Here is a 16788-nt window from a genome sequence, read left to right on the forward strand (position 1 = left end):
GTAGAATGCAGACAAAGTTACACCAGTTTTGTCTACATTAGCTAAAAAAAAAGTTCAGGCACATCCACTAACTTATGTGTTCCATGCCCTTGCAAAGAGAATATGAGACTTTACTTGCTTGGTGACAGATCAAGGTAAATGTGGGTGTTGTCTGCAGAATTATCATAAGTGATATTATTATTTTGAATCATGTGGCCTAAGGGTAGCATGCAAATGTTCAACAGAAGAGATCTAAGGATGGAAAACCCCAGACATAATGTTAGTAGGCTCAGATGCATAATTAAGAGTTGTGATTATATATGTTTATTGCTATTTTGGAGAATAAGGCACATATTTTTACACGTTTCCATCTTTGATTCGGAGCATCTGTAACGTAACCAATTTCCCCCCATGGATAAATAAAGATTCTGATTACTGCATGCTCAATTATTTATTTATTTTTTTTTTTTTTTGCCAAAAGCAGCATTAGAATAAGAATGCAGACAGTTTTTGAACTGATATCAATGACAACCTAAATGAGAGCTGTCTCAGTACTGTGGTTGGTCTAAAAACAAGCTTCAAAGTTAACAATGTGAGAATAAAAAGTTACTTAGCTGTTACCGGAAGATTTTTTCAATTATTTTATTCACAACATTTGTTACTGGTCTGTTTCTGGCAATCACATGCATCCAGACAACTTGTTTTTAGGAGAGGCCTGACGACTGCAGTTTGAAAGGCTGCAGGAAAATTAGCTGTTGATAGAGAGCTAATGACCATCTGCAGTAAAACTGTCACCAAACAGCTGAAAACATTTTTAAAGAAGCTTGCTGGTAGAACATCAAGACAGCAGGTGGATGAAAGATGCTGCATGATTTCATCCACAGCTCTGTCAACAATGGCACTAAATCTTGCCATTTCTACCGTATTCCTTCAATGCGATTGTGGATGATATTTTTTTTAGCATAACATTGGATGTTTAATGGCTGGTTAATATCTTGAAGTGTTTATTTTTCACTGAAGCAGTCTGCAAACTTGCATTTCTCAGTGTTAAGGAGTTCAGATGTAATTGGTGTAATTGATCAGCCTATCAGTGGTATTGCAATACTGGCATTGTTGCTACTGATGTTGCAGAAAAGAGATTTTCAGTCCTTTTCAGTTTTTTGCACTCAGTTTTCTGGATCATTATTGATTCAGCGTTTCTCTATGGAGCTTTTTGTTTACCAGAGGATGATTTAGCCCCGACAGGTGCGATGAAATCATGGCACTCCCAGTTTTGTAATTGAAATCTTGAAAACTTGTGTGGACTTCAGAAGCACTCTACACTGATACAGCAGAGTCAGTGATAGTCAGAACAAATGTGTGTCCTTGATTGTGGGTGGGTTCATCTATGAGCTGAGCTGAAGCTTTACTCTCAAAAGAGCCGGTTTTGCCCCCCCCGCCAAAAAAAAAAAAAAAAATCAGTTTGAAGCTGCGAATATTAAATTCTCCATTTTCTCTGAGACTTTTCTTTTTTGGATTTTGCTACCATGTCTAGCCTAATGAGACTCAAGACTAGCCACAAGCAGAATTTAGAGAAAAAGTTGCAGAGCCTTGCATAGAATATCTCACATTTTAATTCACAAAATAATTTAAAAAAAAAAAGTACAAGTGGAGATTGTAAGAATCACTTTAGGTCTACAAAAGTGATAAATGAAATGAAAATGAAAACATAACAGTTATTAATTCATGTACTTTTTGTGTCAAAGCCACAGGGAGCCACTGGAGTTGCTGCTGACCCCTGGTGCAGGAGAGGACTGTAAACCTTGTGAAAAAAAACAAAACAAAACACCTCTCTAGAGTCAGAGTTCGATTTGTCCATGCTGGGATACTGCAGAAACTTGACAGTTCAATCTGCCGGACTCACCCTCAACCAACCTCACCCTCTGTGAATGTAAAAGGCTCAAATTAAGGTCTTATTTTTAGTTGATTATATGTTAATCAAAACATACTCATGGATATTGTACTCTATTTTTCCTATATTCTGCTAATAAACCTTTGATGACAGGAGTCATAAACATACATAAAGACTCCTCCATGTCCATACAGGTATCATGTCATGGTTATGATGCTTTTATGTCAGTCTTCTGCAAAACCCTTGAAATGAAGTGTTACCAAAGGTTCTCTCTCTCTGTTGTGAAGTGTAATAAGTCACAATATCAGTGCAGAAATGCAACCCTCAGCCCAGAAGATCTAAAAACACTTGGCCTTTTTCACACTGCATATCCTCTGACAGTACTGGAGGCACCAAGTCAGTGAACTGACTGCTTTCAACACCTCTGCAAACAGACACAGCAACCGAGGTGTGTCTGTTTCTCCAGTGATGACAGCACAGAGAAAAAAAAAAGCCCTGCTCCTCATGACTTATCAAAAGACAGGGAGAGTGAAGTGGTTGGAGGCTTCACAAATCGGTGTCCTTCCTCCCTATGTTGGTCATGTTTTATTTATGAAATTGAACACTTCGGGTTAGTTTTTTTTTCCAGGAGCAGAATGAAATATCAAGCAACACTACGTGTTCTCTGAGTGGAAAAACATGCATGCATTTAGAAAAGGTGTCCGGTGCTTTATTGGTCAGGGTCCCCGCTGACTGAACCGCAGAAGAGACAGTGATGAAATGGAAAGAGGAAAAAGGAAATACCTTTAACAGTGACGCTTCCTGTGCTGCTTGCCACGCCAAACTGGTTTCTTGCCACGCAGGTGTAGAGGCCTGCATCGGATTTGGTCGCGTTCCAGATCCGAAGGTTACCGTTGCCCAGAATGGAGACCCTGTAGTAAAAAAAGCAATTTTTATTTATAATACTGCTGCAGCAAAAGCTTGTACGACTAGTTACAAATGCTGCTGTGCATATATTGTAAAATTTATATGGCATAGGGTTGACAAAGCAGCAAAGATAAGTGACTAACACAGCAAAGAACATTTCTCAGTGTCTCTAATTAAGTTCTGCTTCTTGCAGATGACAACGATGAGAAATAGGACTGTATTTTCAGGGGTGATTAATTCAGCACATGACTTCAAGATATCTAGGACAACAGTGGCTTCATGCCCTTTATGCGATGGCCACAAGTGCTTCAAAAAAGGTCAAAAGGCCCTAACAAAACTTGACATTTTCTAAATAACAAGCAAAAATGGAAATTGTGCCCTTGAAAGCAAGGTACTGTGGGAAATCAAGGGTGGACCACCTCATCAAAAGCACGCTGAATTTTAATTATCTGAAATGCTCTGCTGAGTCTGCGGACTGTAAATATGAAACGGCGTCAGCCTGATTGTGAGAGGGGTAAAATGATGTGTGGCCGGTAAATTGCTCTCTTCACCTACGAGTCAGAGGAGTCAGAGCAAACAGATTCAGATTGTATTAAGGGAGATTCAAGCAAACTGAAGAATTAACTACAAGGTCACGGGTGATTTTGTTCACTGACAGTTCATCATTTCTATACACAGACACGTGTGCATTATCCTACAAATATGCAGGAACACGCATTAACACTTAAAACTGCAACAGTCAATATTTTCATGTCAACAATAAGTGAAATTACTAAATGTGAAATGATGGCTGTAATGTAAAAGAGGTTGCATGAAGTGACAAATTCACCCAACTTTGCAGTTTTCAACAGCTTTACAGAAGGCTTTAGCGTCTTTCACATCGTTTTACGATTTACACTCCACAACTTCACTGTTTTGCTATGTTTCACTCTCACAGCTCTCATCAACCTCGTTTCCAATCACACGGCTCTTTTCGACAAAAAAAAAAAAAAGCTCTGATAAACCAACTGGCTAACAGACAGACAGTAAAGCTGGTAAAAAAAATAAAGTGCAGCACTTAGCAGCGAAAAGTTTTTCTCAGGAGCTGCTAGAGACAACCAGTTCTCATCCAAAGTCATCACATAACGCTGTTTTCTCACCGCCTCGGCATCTGATACTGAAGCACAAGGTACCCTTCAGCAGCTGCACCATGCCAGAAAGTCTTATTATCACATTGTTAACGTTGTGAAATAGTTGCAGTTTAGCAAAAAAGTACATGGGATAAGAAAATGTTTGGGGTTACAATACATATGTTGTGTTACATACATCCTGTGATGTCACTGACAAAATCAAGCGATGTGCACAATATGAACCTTAAAACTTCTAATAATGTTTTGGATTTCACATAGGACATTAACTCTGGGCTCCTGGGCTCCTGGGTGAATGTCCTGTGATTTTTTGACTCATCCATCCACACAACCTCCTTCAGACGTGGACTTACACTATATTTACAGTTCAGTGTGTCTCGTACAGCTACAGATGGGTTCACATTCAAGTCACTCAAAAACCTGGCGTGTCTATTACTATGAACATCTGTGGGGGGGGGGGGGGTGACAAAATGTCTTTGACAGGTTGGGAATGAGAACAGGCTGGTAGAGACCAAAGCAGAGCTATAAAGAATTGCAATTCCAAATGAATTATAATGTTGCTCTGTGTTTGCTGTACATGTAAACTTACTGCACTGCCCCCAAGTGGCCAAGAAAAAGCTCACTCTGCACATTTATTAATGTATTTTTATATTTTACCTGCTGTTTAATACAGATGTGCATGATTTGTCAACTAGCCGTTTAAACGTTGTTACCCTCTCTAGTCAGCGCCAGAAATACTTGCCTGTTAAATTGCTAACATTTTATTAATGTACAATGCCAGTTAATTATTGCGCCTGAAATTGTACGCAGCCAACCACCACTGGCTGAGGCTGCAGCCCAAGCATGCAGCAGCTTCCTTTCTCTGTGCTGTGAAGTTAGACCAGTGAGGTGGGAAGGAAAAATGATCAAATCTTGTAAGACCAACACAGTTTGGGAGTATCTTGACCAAGTAAAAATAAAGGTTGTATATAGGTTGCGTCAGAATGAACTGAAGTATAACTGCTTGACTGGAACAATGCATAACCACAGACAGCACAGGCATGTGGACGTTAACCTGCTGGTGGCTGCTGGTGCTAGCACTGCTAACGTTATGCATACTTGCAAACCGATATGACATAGTTTTCCAGTATTTTCTAGTCTAAATTCAAATTTCAACAGGGAAATTAGTTGTTACAAACACTCCTACTGTTTAACAGCCTACATCTAAGCTTTAAGGGGCCTGTGTCCTATGTCCTGTCTGCCTGGTATACAAACAGCTGAGCTACCTTTAGCACTTGATTTAGCTAAATTCATTAACTACATGATTCACAAATCTTATAGCCTGACATTACTGTTAAGATTTCACCATGCATTACGTTTATGAGCGAGACTGTAGTCTGTTTTTAATGTTGTGTTATAGAGTTTGGGGAACCCTGAAACACTTTTCTTTAGCCGTGCCTGGAGGGGAACCCTTGATTTGCGAAACTCTCACAACTTTTTTTGTGGGTTGTTCCTTCATTGTGACGTTGCAGAAACGTTAAAATGATCACTCTCATGTGTGGTCTGGGGTTCCCTTAAAGACTCGACCATCAGTCAGTCTGCTTGTGCCCCTTCTACACATCTGCGGTCTCCCCTGGCTGCGTCGTCACATACAGCTGTTATCTTTGAAAGGTCAGCAGCAAATGAGGTCAGAGTTCAAACAATTTGAACTTTGAGCACAGCGGTCAGTGGCAGATCTGAGCGGTACGCCACGCCGTCGGTAGCAGTGCCGCTTAATCGGGTGCCACCACTCTTTCCATAGGAAAACAATGGGACAGCCAGCGCAGAGTTTTTTTTTACTGCTGATCATGTATTTGGGTCTGTAGCTAAGAGAAAACTGCACCATGAGCTTAATGACAGTAAACCTAAAAAGTGAATTATCTGAGCCAAAAACAAAAACATCAAGTTGATAGATGTCATAAAGCCTAATAGAACTACAGAGTCACATGATAATTCAAGCAGTCATGGGATCCACAGTTAATGTGAAACTATTGATGATAGCTGCTTCAATATTTCAGAAAAGTAAGATTTAAACCCTTTCATCTGACAGGTTCTTGGCTATTCCTTTTACCCTCTATATCTACTGCTTTAACTGTAAAGCACTAATTAAAGCAATATCTTCCTCCTTTATTAAAATACTAACATGACTGCATTAATTAACAGCTCAACAGGACTGAAATTCAAAGCAACAGAGCCTGTGTGTCAGCACACTAGCTGCCTACACTGATGTCACTCCCTTAAATCAGCTTTAACGCATTCCTCTACTGCTTTTGATTGATTCAAAACAGCCATTTGACAGTCAAAGATAATTGATGCTGCAGTCTGAGCCGAAACAGAGAGGAGCTTAATAGCCACGGCAGAAGTCTAAATGACACATGACACAGGGAGCAGTTCATCAGCCTTCACTGCTTTTATGTGAGCAGGGTGTTTTCTTGTTTGCACCAGTGATGCGTTAAACTGGATGTACTTGCGAAATGCGGCTGATACAGTGTGACACAGTGTGATATTTTCCCCCCAGCCTCACTGTCTACATCGGGTCGTTTTCAAGTGGCGGCGGGGGTGATAAGAAAGTGCAGAGACAGTTAGTGTAAGAGAATCTACTTGTTAAACCACATGGTGCTGCTGAGTGGAGGCTTCTTGGTTTATATCAGGCTGAGAGAAAAGTGCTGAATGCAGAGTAGCCAACAATGGCCATCAGTTACATGAGGAGCATATCGCTGTGTGGGATGGCCCACAGTTAACGACATCAGAGCCGGAGGCCGATAAATTTGAAGAAAATGGCCCATTAAATGGCACCACAGTCCTACAACTAACCATAGCCCCGAGCAGAGTAAGCATAATTAAAACAGCTACTATACATTAATTACATTGCAATGCTGGAGCTCCGTATATACAGCAAAGTGTGTCTGGTGAAAGAAAATGGAGAACTAAAGGTAATAGTTCTGCATTATATTAAGTTTTTACTACATATGTATCTGTTAGAACTCTGGAATGCTGAGAGTAAGAAATGTTGGATCAGCTCTTCTTAGTTATCGACGTCCTGTGTATCATTTACATCAAAAATACGTCAAAAATAAATGCAATACTCATGTACATATGTAGGGAGAAGTTGTGTTTTAAAACAATGTTGATATGACAGTTGGTGATGGCTTGTTCTGATCAGTCTCAGTTAAAAAATGAATTTATCTTCTAAATTAAATGTACTGTTCAGTCATCGACTGTGATGGTCTCTGTTTATCAACAGGTTTATACTTCTTCTATCATTGTCAATGAGCCGATGTTTTAATCATCTTAATCCTGAAACTGATGCAACTTTTATCGTCTCCACCATTTGTAAATCTGGAGGGAATCATGTGATGGCCTGTGTGTGTGTGTGTTCTTGATCAACAGACCTGGAGCTTGTCCGCAGCTAATCTTGCATGCTACTGGATCCATCCAGCCTTATTTTCTTTGGTGCACATTCATGACTTTATGCAGAAGAACTTGGAATTGGATTTGGAAGTTTTGAAAAATATTTTTTATGGCTGGAGTAGGAGCCATTTTGGGGTGAGCCACTTTCATGCAATGATACAACACTAACACTATGTGACTGAAACAAATAATTAAAACCGTTAGTTGCTGAAATAAATACCTATCATGGTATTTTCTGTTGTTTTCTTTGCACTAACAAAGACATATTCAGGATAGGGATGCCTCGTAAGGACATTCAGAAGATAAAAGACAAAACAATTTGGTTACCATAACAGAACTTATGATAGACATCATACTTAATATCATCAGGGATGTTCCAAATGGTTCTATTACATATTTTTTGGATTTTAAGATTATGAAAAAGCCTTTACATAGCAGAAAAATGCATACAATGAGCAATTTAATAACATTTAACAATAACTTTTGATCAAATATAAACATTTACTCTATATTGTCTTTTTTGATTGTTTGTTAGTTTTCAAAGATTTCAGATTTTTTCTTTAAAAAAAATATGATGATGATGTGGCTAGCCTGAGTGGGTAATTAGTTGGTTGTTTGATTGGTTGCTTGCTTACATGGTTGGTTGCTTGTTAATTTGTTTATTCGTTTGTTTGTTTGGTTGCTTATTCATTTGCTTGGTTACTTGTTTGTTTATTGGGTTGCCTGTTTGCTTGTTTGTTTGTTTGCCTGCTTGCCTGTTTCTCTGTTAGTTTGCTTGTTTGGTTGGTTGTTTAACTGAATGGTCCTCAATGACCCTCCTCAACACTGCAGTTCTTGGCAAATGGCTTCACAGCTCTCCAATTCACTCTGACTGTCTGTCTCATCCCGGTCCCTTAGGTTGTGCTGTTTCTTTAGCAGTTCAACAATTTCCTATTGAAGTCCACCTTTTTTTCTCTGCTATTTACGTGTTGGACTCATCCTCAGTGCTCTTCTCCATTGTGCCAGGTGTCTGCAGGGCATTATCAGAGCACTTATTCTGGTTTTGTGTATAGTGCCACCATGTTGACCATCTCAAATTTGTCAGCCTCTGCTCTACCATCTTGAGACCTTGAGCACACTAAGGATTACTCCATTTTTTGGCAAAGTGTCTTCACAACTTCGGTGGCTTCATGTTTGTCATATTTTTCTCAAGCTTTTTATCGAGACACAATATCTCGTGTGGTGACTTTTCTGATCATTTTCTTTCATTTCCAGCTTGGTGGCAAGAGTTTGCCCTTTGGCTGAATAGTCCTAAGATACCCTTTTCAACTCTCCCAATTCTTGGTAAAGAGCGTCCAGAACCTCAAAGTCCATTCGACTGTCCATTTCCATTTGGTCTCTTAGGTCATTCTGCTTCTGGAGCAGCTGCACAATTTCCTGTTGGAGAACATCCTTTTTCTTCCTCTGTCCCTTGTATCTGTTGGTTGCATTATCATAGTGACTCTTTGTCTTCTCTGCTTCTTTGCAAAGTACCTCTGCAGCCTTGATCGCCTCAAATTTGTCAGCCTCTGCTTGGGCCCTTAATTCTCTTTCCCTCTGAAGGATCTTATTATGCTCCTGAATTTATAGGTGCAGGTCCTTCACCTTTGTTTTCTCCTCATCATCGAGCATTTTTGCTGTAACCGAGGGATCATCTGAGATTTTGTGCTTCGTCTCCAGTTGCTGCATGAGTTCATCCACAGTGTAAACAGCTTCATCTGCTTTGGCCTCAGCCTTTGCCCTCAAGTCCCTCTCTACCTGGAGCTGATGGTTGGGCTCTGCCATGTTTTGCTCTTGCTTCATTTTCTCCAGTGTGAGCTGAGCTGCAAGCATCTGGTATTCAGTTGAGTGCATGACCTCCAGGTTGTGGCAAGGTGCCTCCAAGGCTGAGGAGGAGACCACCTCCACACTGGTCACCTTGTCGCTGCTCATGACGTTAACTCTCTGAAGCTCTTTCTTCAGTTTGTCAATTTCTTGACTCAGGGACATTTTCTCTCTCCTCTCTGCTGTGAGCTTCTTTCTGAAGTGCAGTTTTATCTCTGTATTATCCAGCTGGAGGGTGTTGTAGACAGTGGAAAGGACCCTGTACTCTTAATCGAACATCTCAAAGAGGTCCATGTTGTGTTTGTGACTAGTGAAGGTCTCCATATTATGATGTTTCCAGATGATTGTTAAGAATTTGATCTGAAATACTATTTTATGAGTGCTCTGTGTTTAATGTGTAGGCATTTTTGTGTTTACATGGTTCATGGCCTATGTAATGCTGTCAGAGAATATGCACCATGTTGCTGTGGAAATAAAGCTTTGATCAAGGAGGAAAACAATACATCTGGTATTGTTTGGTATGAGCAAAATGTTTATGTTATGCGAGTAATCAATTGATTGTAATGTTACCAATAATCAGTTAAGGAAAGCACTTACAATTTTCAGTCCTGCTTTGAAGTTTTTTTCTTTTTAAATACTCTACAGACAGTTTCATAGAATTTTCTAGGTTCAACACAAATCATTTTTTGTTCATAAGAAGCTGAAGAAATCTGGCCTTGTGAATGTGCTGCACCAAAAAGACACAACAATTTTATCTAGTTTTCAACATCATAGACTTTCTATAATAGGGACCCAAAGCATATGAGTCTCTCAGATTAATAAGCCTACAGACAAAAAATAAATGAGAAAAGGACTCAATATCTTTTTTGCAGAAGGAACATAAAGTGGGTCTAAAAATGGGAATGAAATTTTAGCATGATGATATCTGTGCTAAATTTTAAAATGATTTCCTTTAACTTTAATGGGGGCCAAAAATCTATTAAATTCAGTCCAAACATTCCTGCAAATGTAAGGAAACATCATTTTCCACCAATTAAAAGAGCTGGGTTACTCACTTTGAATAGAATTAAGAGCACGTCTTATATTAGCATTATTGGAAGAACATTCCTTCAGAACCTTTCCACCAAGCCACAATATAGGAATCCCCCCCTAAGAAAGGTTTGTGTAATAACAATTCTTTAAAGGGATAGTTTTGATTATTTGAAGTGTAGTTGTATGAGGTACTTAACCATGGTCGGTGTATGTCCATACAGTAGAACAATCAGGAACAGTCGGCTTGCACAGTTTGGAGAAGCAGCAGGAGTATGACTGCAGGAACCTAAGAATTTTAGCCACCAAAAAAAAAATCAATATCAGTTTAAGTGTATGCTAATCTCAGAATATTTTCACGGTTTTACCTTGCCCTCAGATCACTCTTACATAAGCCAAATATCGCTGTCTCCAAAACCACCGGACTCCATTGGAAAAAACAATAATTTTACCCTGCAGAACACAGGAGTTGCTGGTCTGCCGCTGCCTTGTTTGTGTTATTGTGTCACTTTAGTGAATCCAAACTAACCGTTTAAAACACCAGAGTCACACACAAACAAACTAACTGAAAGACACAGTTTCAGTTTTCAGTATTTGCCAAAGGAATCTGGCTGGCTTGGACAGAGAGATATTTGGCTTGTATAACAGATAACAGGTTTCATGTTGGAAAAGGTGGTCTGACGGCAAGGTAAAGCGGTGGAAATATTCTACATATAGCATAAACTTAAACTGATATTGATTTTTTGCTGAAGATTTAGCGTTTTATTAGCTTTTTAAAAATATATCTGTATTCATATGCAGATATCTGTTTATAAAGATTATCTGCAATGTTGTCTGGACCTAAAAAACAAAAACAAAAAGTTGCTAATCTGACTTTAAACAATGACAGACGTATGGAGGAGAGGCCTTACCCAGGATAGGCACTGGCTACACCACAATCCCTGAGACACGGGCTGTTTCCCCAAGAGATAGCCGATGAGCACTGAGATCGGAAGATGATTAACACTGAGGTGGTTTATAGATATGCTGCATCAAGCTAACTATACTGAAGAATTCTGCTGCTTGAATGACATCTTTTTTCAGGTGGCTAAAACATGTTTTGCTGCTGACCCTGTCCACAGCAGAACATTGCTTAGCCTCCTACACCTCTACTCTCGCTACTTTTCCAAACTGGGGTGTGTTCACTGCCATCTACTGTAGGTAATACACTTTGATAAGTACCTCATACAACCCCACTTCAAATAATTCAAACTATCCCATTAACTGGTGGCCTTCTTGCTATCATTCAGGGTGAAATAAAGAGAGAAACATTATCTCAACTAGAACAAGCTATGACCCACTTCAGGTTAACCAGCACACGGCTCACAGCGATATCTCAACATAACTAAATACCTGCATTTGTGCACCGGGCTCTGTGTATCCACAATCCCCTTATCCTCAGGGACAAAACAGCTATCATGTGACCATGTGCACCATGCATCTTGTAAGAGGAGGCTCTGCGAAGAGCGAACAAGTGGTGCCGCATGTGGGCACAATGGCTCTTATAGAGAGTTAAATCCTCAGTAGCCCTCCTGCGGAGCCGAGACTGTTCTCAGCCATCCACCGCACCGTCTACCTTTTTTTGAAGCAACTGGGGAGGCACTTTGCTTTCACTGATATAACAGAGAGAGGAGCAGACTGGCTGTCTGCACAAGTGCCCTGCGTTTTAGTCTGAAACTAATGGAAGAGATGAGGCAGATGAGGTCAAATACAGTAGAAGTCGAGCGAGGCGCAGCAGTGGTGAATAAGAGATGGAGGCTTTACTATTAACACGTTTCAGTTTTGCTCCTGCCTTCCCTCTTTCTCTGCTGTGGCCCAGACAACATGTCTGTGCGATGGGCCCATTATGTGAGGAGACATTTCCCACCTCCATCCTGGGAGAAGCCAGCAGAGGGGCAGGTATCAATAATTCACACGTGAGATGAACACAAGTGCCACTCCTTTCATCCCTCGCCTCGCACAGGTTTAATGGACACAGCAATAATTCTCCTAAAAGGCGACGATTATTTTCGAAAAAGGCAAGGTGGCCAAATGCACTCGTGTAATCCCCCTCCGCAAAAAACACAGGTGTGTGGATTTTGGGCGAGATCAAGCCTCCCGAGGACAGGGGGTGTACAGTGTTGATCCTCCCCTGCTCTGTGACAAGATGAAAGAGACAAATAACATCAGTCACGGAGCAGCCATCATGGGCACTGTGAAGTGGAAATCGCGGGAAAAGAGCCCGCGCCGTCCAAAGTAAAAGCCTGTTTGTGTTATTTCCTTACATTCTCTTTGAGACGCTGTTAACAGATGCAGACGTTGGCTTTTTGTAAGCTCCCTCGCAATCAAAAAAGGCACTTGAAAGCCTTGTTTTGATGTTTCATTCAGACATATTTCGTCTTTGATCTGTTTGATAAATTCTACATTGTGAGAGGAAACTGTCACAATCCAAATAATGAGTCGCGGGAAAAAGGCAAGAAAATTGTGCGTCAAGAGCGGCGGCTTTGAACTAAGTGCCGGCCTGCGTTTCTAATGGCAACAGCGGGAACCTTGTGCTCAAATAGTAAAATCATGTTAGCTCGCTTTCGACATAAGCACACTGACTGGCTAATGCCGTCGAAGAATGGGAGAGCTCTCATAAAAATTCAACATACAAACAATACGCCTAATCATAGATTAGATTCTGATTTGAGAGTTTCAAACAGGACCGCTCATGAATACTTAGTGACTCCGAGATGCCACGGCTGATTGGTGGCATGACTGCGGGGTGGAGGCCTGTATCCGTCTCTACTTAATTAACAGGGTAAATAAAACAGGCTTGTGAAAATAGGGGTTAAGATTCTATCAGTGGAATTACTCAGCCATGAGACCACAGGAAGAGAGATCGTCACAAGCTTACGGTGATTTCACCATATAATTAGTCTCAGCTCAGGCCTTCTATACACAGAGATTACTGCCTCAGTGCACACACAGCCCGCTCAACTCACCATCGCAGCAACCATTCACTTCCAAATACCCCAGTCTGACTAAATGGAAAAAAGTAAGCGTGGAAAAAAAAGTACTGCAGGGGATGTGTTTGATATTGTGTTTGCCAGGCGCAGTAAGCTCACAGATAAGGTTGAGGTGTTACTATTTCCGACCCGCATTGACCATCATCGACCTACCTGCGGGTGATGTTTCTAATCATAATTGTATCAAAACGTCAGTGTTGCTAACAGCGCTGGAGGCGAAGGGGGCTGAAATGCGGCGAGTGTGCGGAAAAAGAGGCGAGGTCACCATATCCTCTGAGCCGGGGGACAAGGGGTGGGACCCAACTTCAGGTGTTGATCTATGCTCTTGACTGCTTTAAAAACCCTGAAGTGTGTATGTGTGTGGGAGGGGGGAGGGGCCGTCTGAGATAAATTGAAAGGCTGTCTCTCCTACGGTTCCCCACAGTGTGCCGTGCTGGAGAGAAACGGCCTTGTCAGCGGCATAAATCAAGCCCAGCTGTGCGGCGTACACCCAGGACGCTAAGACCTGCCGAGCGCCGTGCAACCGTGGTACAACTTCTCAGATGTCTGCTTTATGCGGCATCATGACTAAACAAATGTGCGTTCTCTTTTCTTGTGAAGTTGTCAGCATCAAGGTTAACGGTCAATTAGAGACTACAAAGCAGCTACGCTCCTGATTGTCTTTTTTTTTCCTTTGTTCTTTCCATCAACAAAGCGTTTGGCTCGTGTTGGTGAGACAGGGACACCTGGGCATTTAGTTTTGACAAGTCTCCGATATAGGTGTAATTGATATTGATTTTGGCTGTACTCAGACCTGTACCAATGACTCTCACCTTGTCACATGGATCATGAGCTGCAGCAAATGATCAGAGCATCACCACATGGCTCTATGATAGGAGATGATTAATCTCTGTTAACAGATATTTGCATATGGATGAATGCAGAATCTGGAGGCAGGGGACAAGACTTTGCTATCAGAAACCTTTTGGTTTCTGATCGTAGTCTGTTTGTTGCGTGAGTAGTATTGACCAATCACAGAGAGCAAAGGAGGTGGAACAAATTGGGTGAAATATAATCTCGGAACCCATCAGCTATCGTTTGATGACAATTCAGCCCCCTGTGACTCTTCAAGGATATGTGGTTATGAAGAATGACTGAATATGCAGATTAGCTGTTGTTGTCTGCACCTAAAACACAGACAAAAAGTTCCTAATCAGACCATAAATGATGACGCATGGAAGAGAAAGTCTTGGCTGGGATATTAGTTATGGGGATATCTGCTAGCTACAATGGAAGCCCCAAGTCAATTGCCTTTGTCCCTAGAAAAAATGTTGTGTCATTCCAAGTTTGGGAGCTGATTAATGCTAAGGCAATTTTAAATGTAAAGTTATACCAAACTAAATTTAACGGCCAAGAAAGAGTCAGCGAAACCAAACCGCTTACAAAAACAATAGACATAGTAGACAAAGATAAGTCTGCTACTTAGAGTATGTTCACTTAAAGATGGATTTTCCAGGTTTGTCCCCAGTCAGTCCACATTTTGGTAGCAAACATGTTACTAAACTAAACTAAACATTTTTTAACCAATGAAAGGACACATACAATGGTACATTTCTATGATTGGTTCAAATGGTGTTTACACCAGAAATGAATCGCTCCAGTGACCTCTCCTTTGATGTGGGCCAGAAAGACGTTGTTTGGTTCGCACCAGAGTTTGAGTCCAGCGTTTACACCAACCCAAAGGAACTGTACCAAGGAAGTAAACGCTTCAGGGTTTGGTTCAACCAGACTAAACAAGACTGGTGTGAGCCTGCCCTCACCTCTGGCCACACTCAACCCGGACCTCTCTCCTAAGCCAATACTTCTCTTGGACCATCAATAACTAGAAAGTTGTGGTTTTGAGCTAAATGTTCCGACAACTGATGGATGAATTCTGGGTGAAATTTGATCAAGGCATTCATGGTCTCCCCACAAAAAATTGTACTAACTCTGGTGATATCTTGACTTTTGAGTGTTACTATAGGTAAAAACCTCTAAAGGGGAATGACATTCCTATTAGTCTTAGTTAGCCTTAGCTCTAATTTTTGACTTAGCATGCAGCACACTGAGTAAATCTAGACAGCTGTCTTATGGTAAAGGCCTGAACTCCAAAGTGAACTCATACATGAACTGCTATTGACACCAAAGAGGCTTAGTAGCTCAGTCTACACTATTTTCTAGAGTTCACTTGGAGGATGTGTTCCACACAAATGCAGATGGTATTTTATTGCTTGTTGAAGCACAGCGGCCTTGTGGACACGGCATGGTCAAGTCTGTGCCAACACAACAAATTGGAAGTACTTGGATGTCTGCTCAAAGCCTACACCTGCAACCCCTGATGACGAAATGTATGTCATGCGGACCCTCATGGATTATATCATTTTGGTTTAGACCTGCCGGCTGTGTTGGTTACCTGGATCTCTTTAATACATGAGAAGGGTCACTGAATACTTAAACAAACCTGACCCCAAAAATATAAAAAGTATGTCATGACACTCTTTAATTTTAAAATTAGCCTTGACCTATTAACTGTCATTGTTTCGTTTCCACAACTTTGCATACAGACGAAAGGTCCAAAAGTGGAGCTAAATAAATGACTACAGTACCACAAAACTGTATGAGACACTGTATGACCAGATAATGTTCTCTTACACGTAACTAGTGTCTTATTACGGGCTGAGCAACGGATATGTCAAATCTAACATGCTTCAGATGCTCTGGGGTTTAATATTTGGAGTATTTATAATGTTACAGGACAGGTGTGGAGAGCTGTGAGCAAGATGACAGTTAGGAGGATGGAGAAAAAAAAGTACAGGTAAAAAAAAAAAAAAAAATGCTTTAAATATGCCAGTGAATCAGTGCTCAGCCTGATCACATGATGAAAAATGCCTGGTAGCCAAATAAAGGGGCACAAATCACTCCCTCAGTGTTGAAAGTTATTAGGGAGCTCGATTACAGTTTACCCTAGCAGTCTTTGAGCTGTACAAAAGCACTGTACCTTGCAGACAATTACCATCAATCGGCTAGAAAATGCCCATCTGACAAGCATCTTTTGGAGACGTCAATCAAGGCTCAACAACAATATAACAAGAGCCTTTGCGACCACTGCTGCAGGGAGCTCTCGCTTTAAGACAGAGCCAATGATTAAGAATGACTGACACAAAATAAGCACTCATTCTCCAGGTCTTAACAAAGGCATGCTCTGCAACTGGAAGCAGGCTTATGTGCTGTTTTATTTTTCCATTCAGCTACATTAACAGTGGAGTAAGTTGCAGGCAATACTTGAAATGACTTCCCTTTTGGTTTGCTGTGTATTGACACTTGTCTCCAGGGCACCGGCTAGCATTAAAGCTTCTTTGGCAATATTGTTGCTTTATAAGAACACGGCCAGGGGACAGGGGTGCAGGGCTGTGACACAAGTATTAATCTCTTACTTTATGAAATGCACACTACAGCCACTGCAAAAGTGTGTTACCATAAGGTAAGCAGGGAAATGGAATATTCCTCCCCATCGCCTCAACAGCTAGGATGAATTACT

The 16788-nt window shown here is 41.0% G+C and overlaps 1 protein-coding gene across 2 annotated transcripts in view; it reads right to left on the reverse strand.

The window, feature by feature from the left end:
- cntn4 (contactin 4) overlaps positions 1-16788 on the reverse strand; it is a 262790-nt gene that overhangs the window by 31573 nt on the left and 214429 nt on the right. For both annotated transcript variants that reach the window (XM_084727589.1, XM_084727582.1), the window contains exon 12: positions 2654-2781. In XM_084727589.1, the coding sequence (XP_084583715.1) occupies positions 2654-2781 (128 nt within the window). The remainder of the gene's footprint in view (positions 1-2653; positions 2782-16788) is intronic.

Source organism: Lutjanus erythropterus, chromosome 2 (assembly GCF_056507025.1).
Source record: "Lutjanus erythropterus isolate fLutEry1 chromosome 2, fLutEry1.hap2, whole genome shotgun sequence".
Classification (NCBI taxonomy): Eukaryota; Metazoa; Chordata; class Actinopteri; order Lutjaniformes; family Lutjanidae; genus Lutjanus; species Lutjanus erythropterus.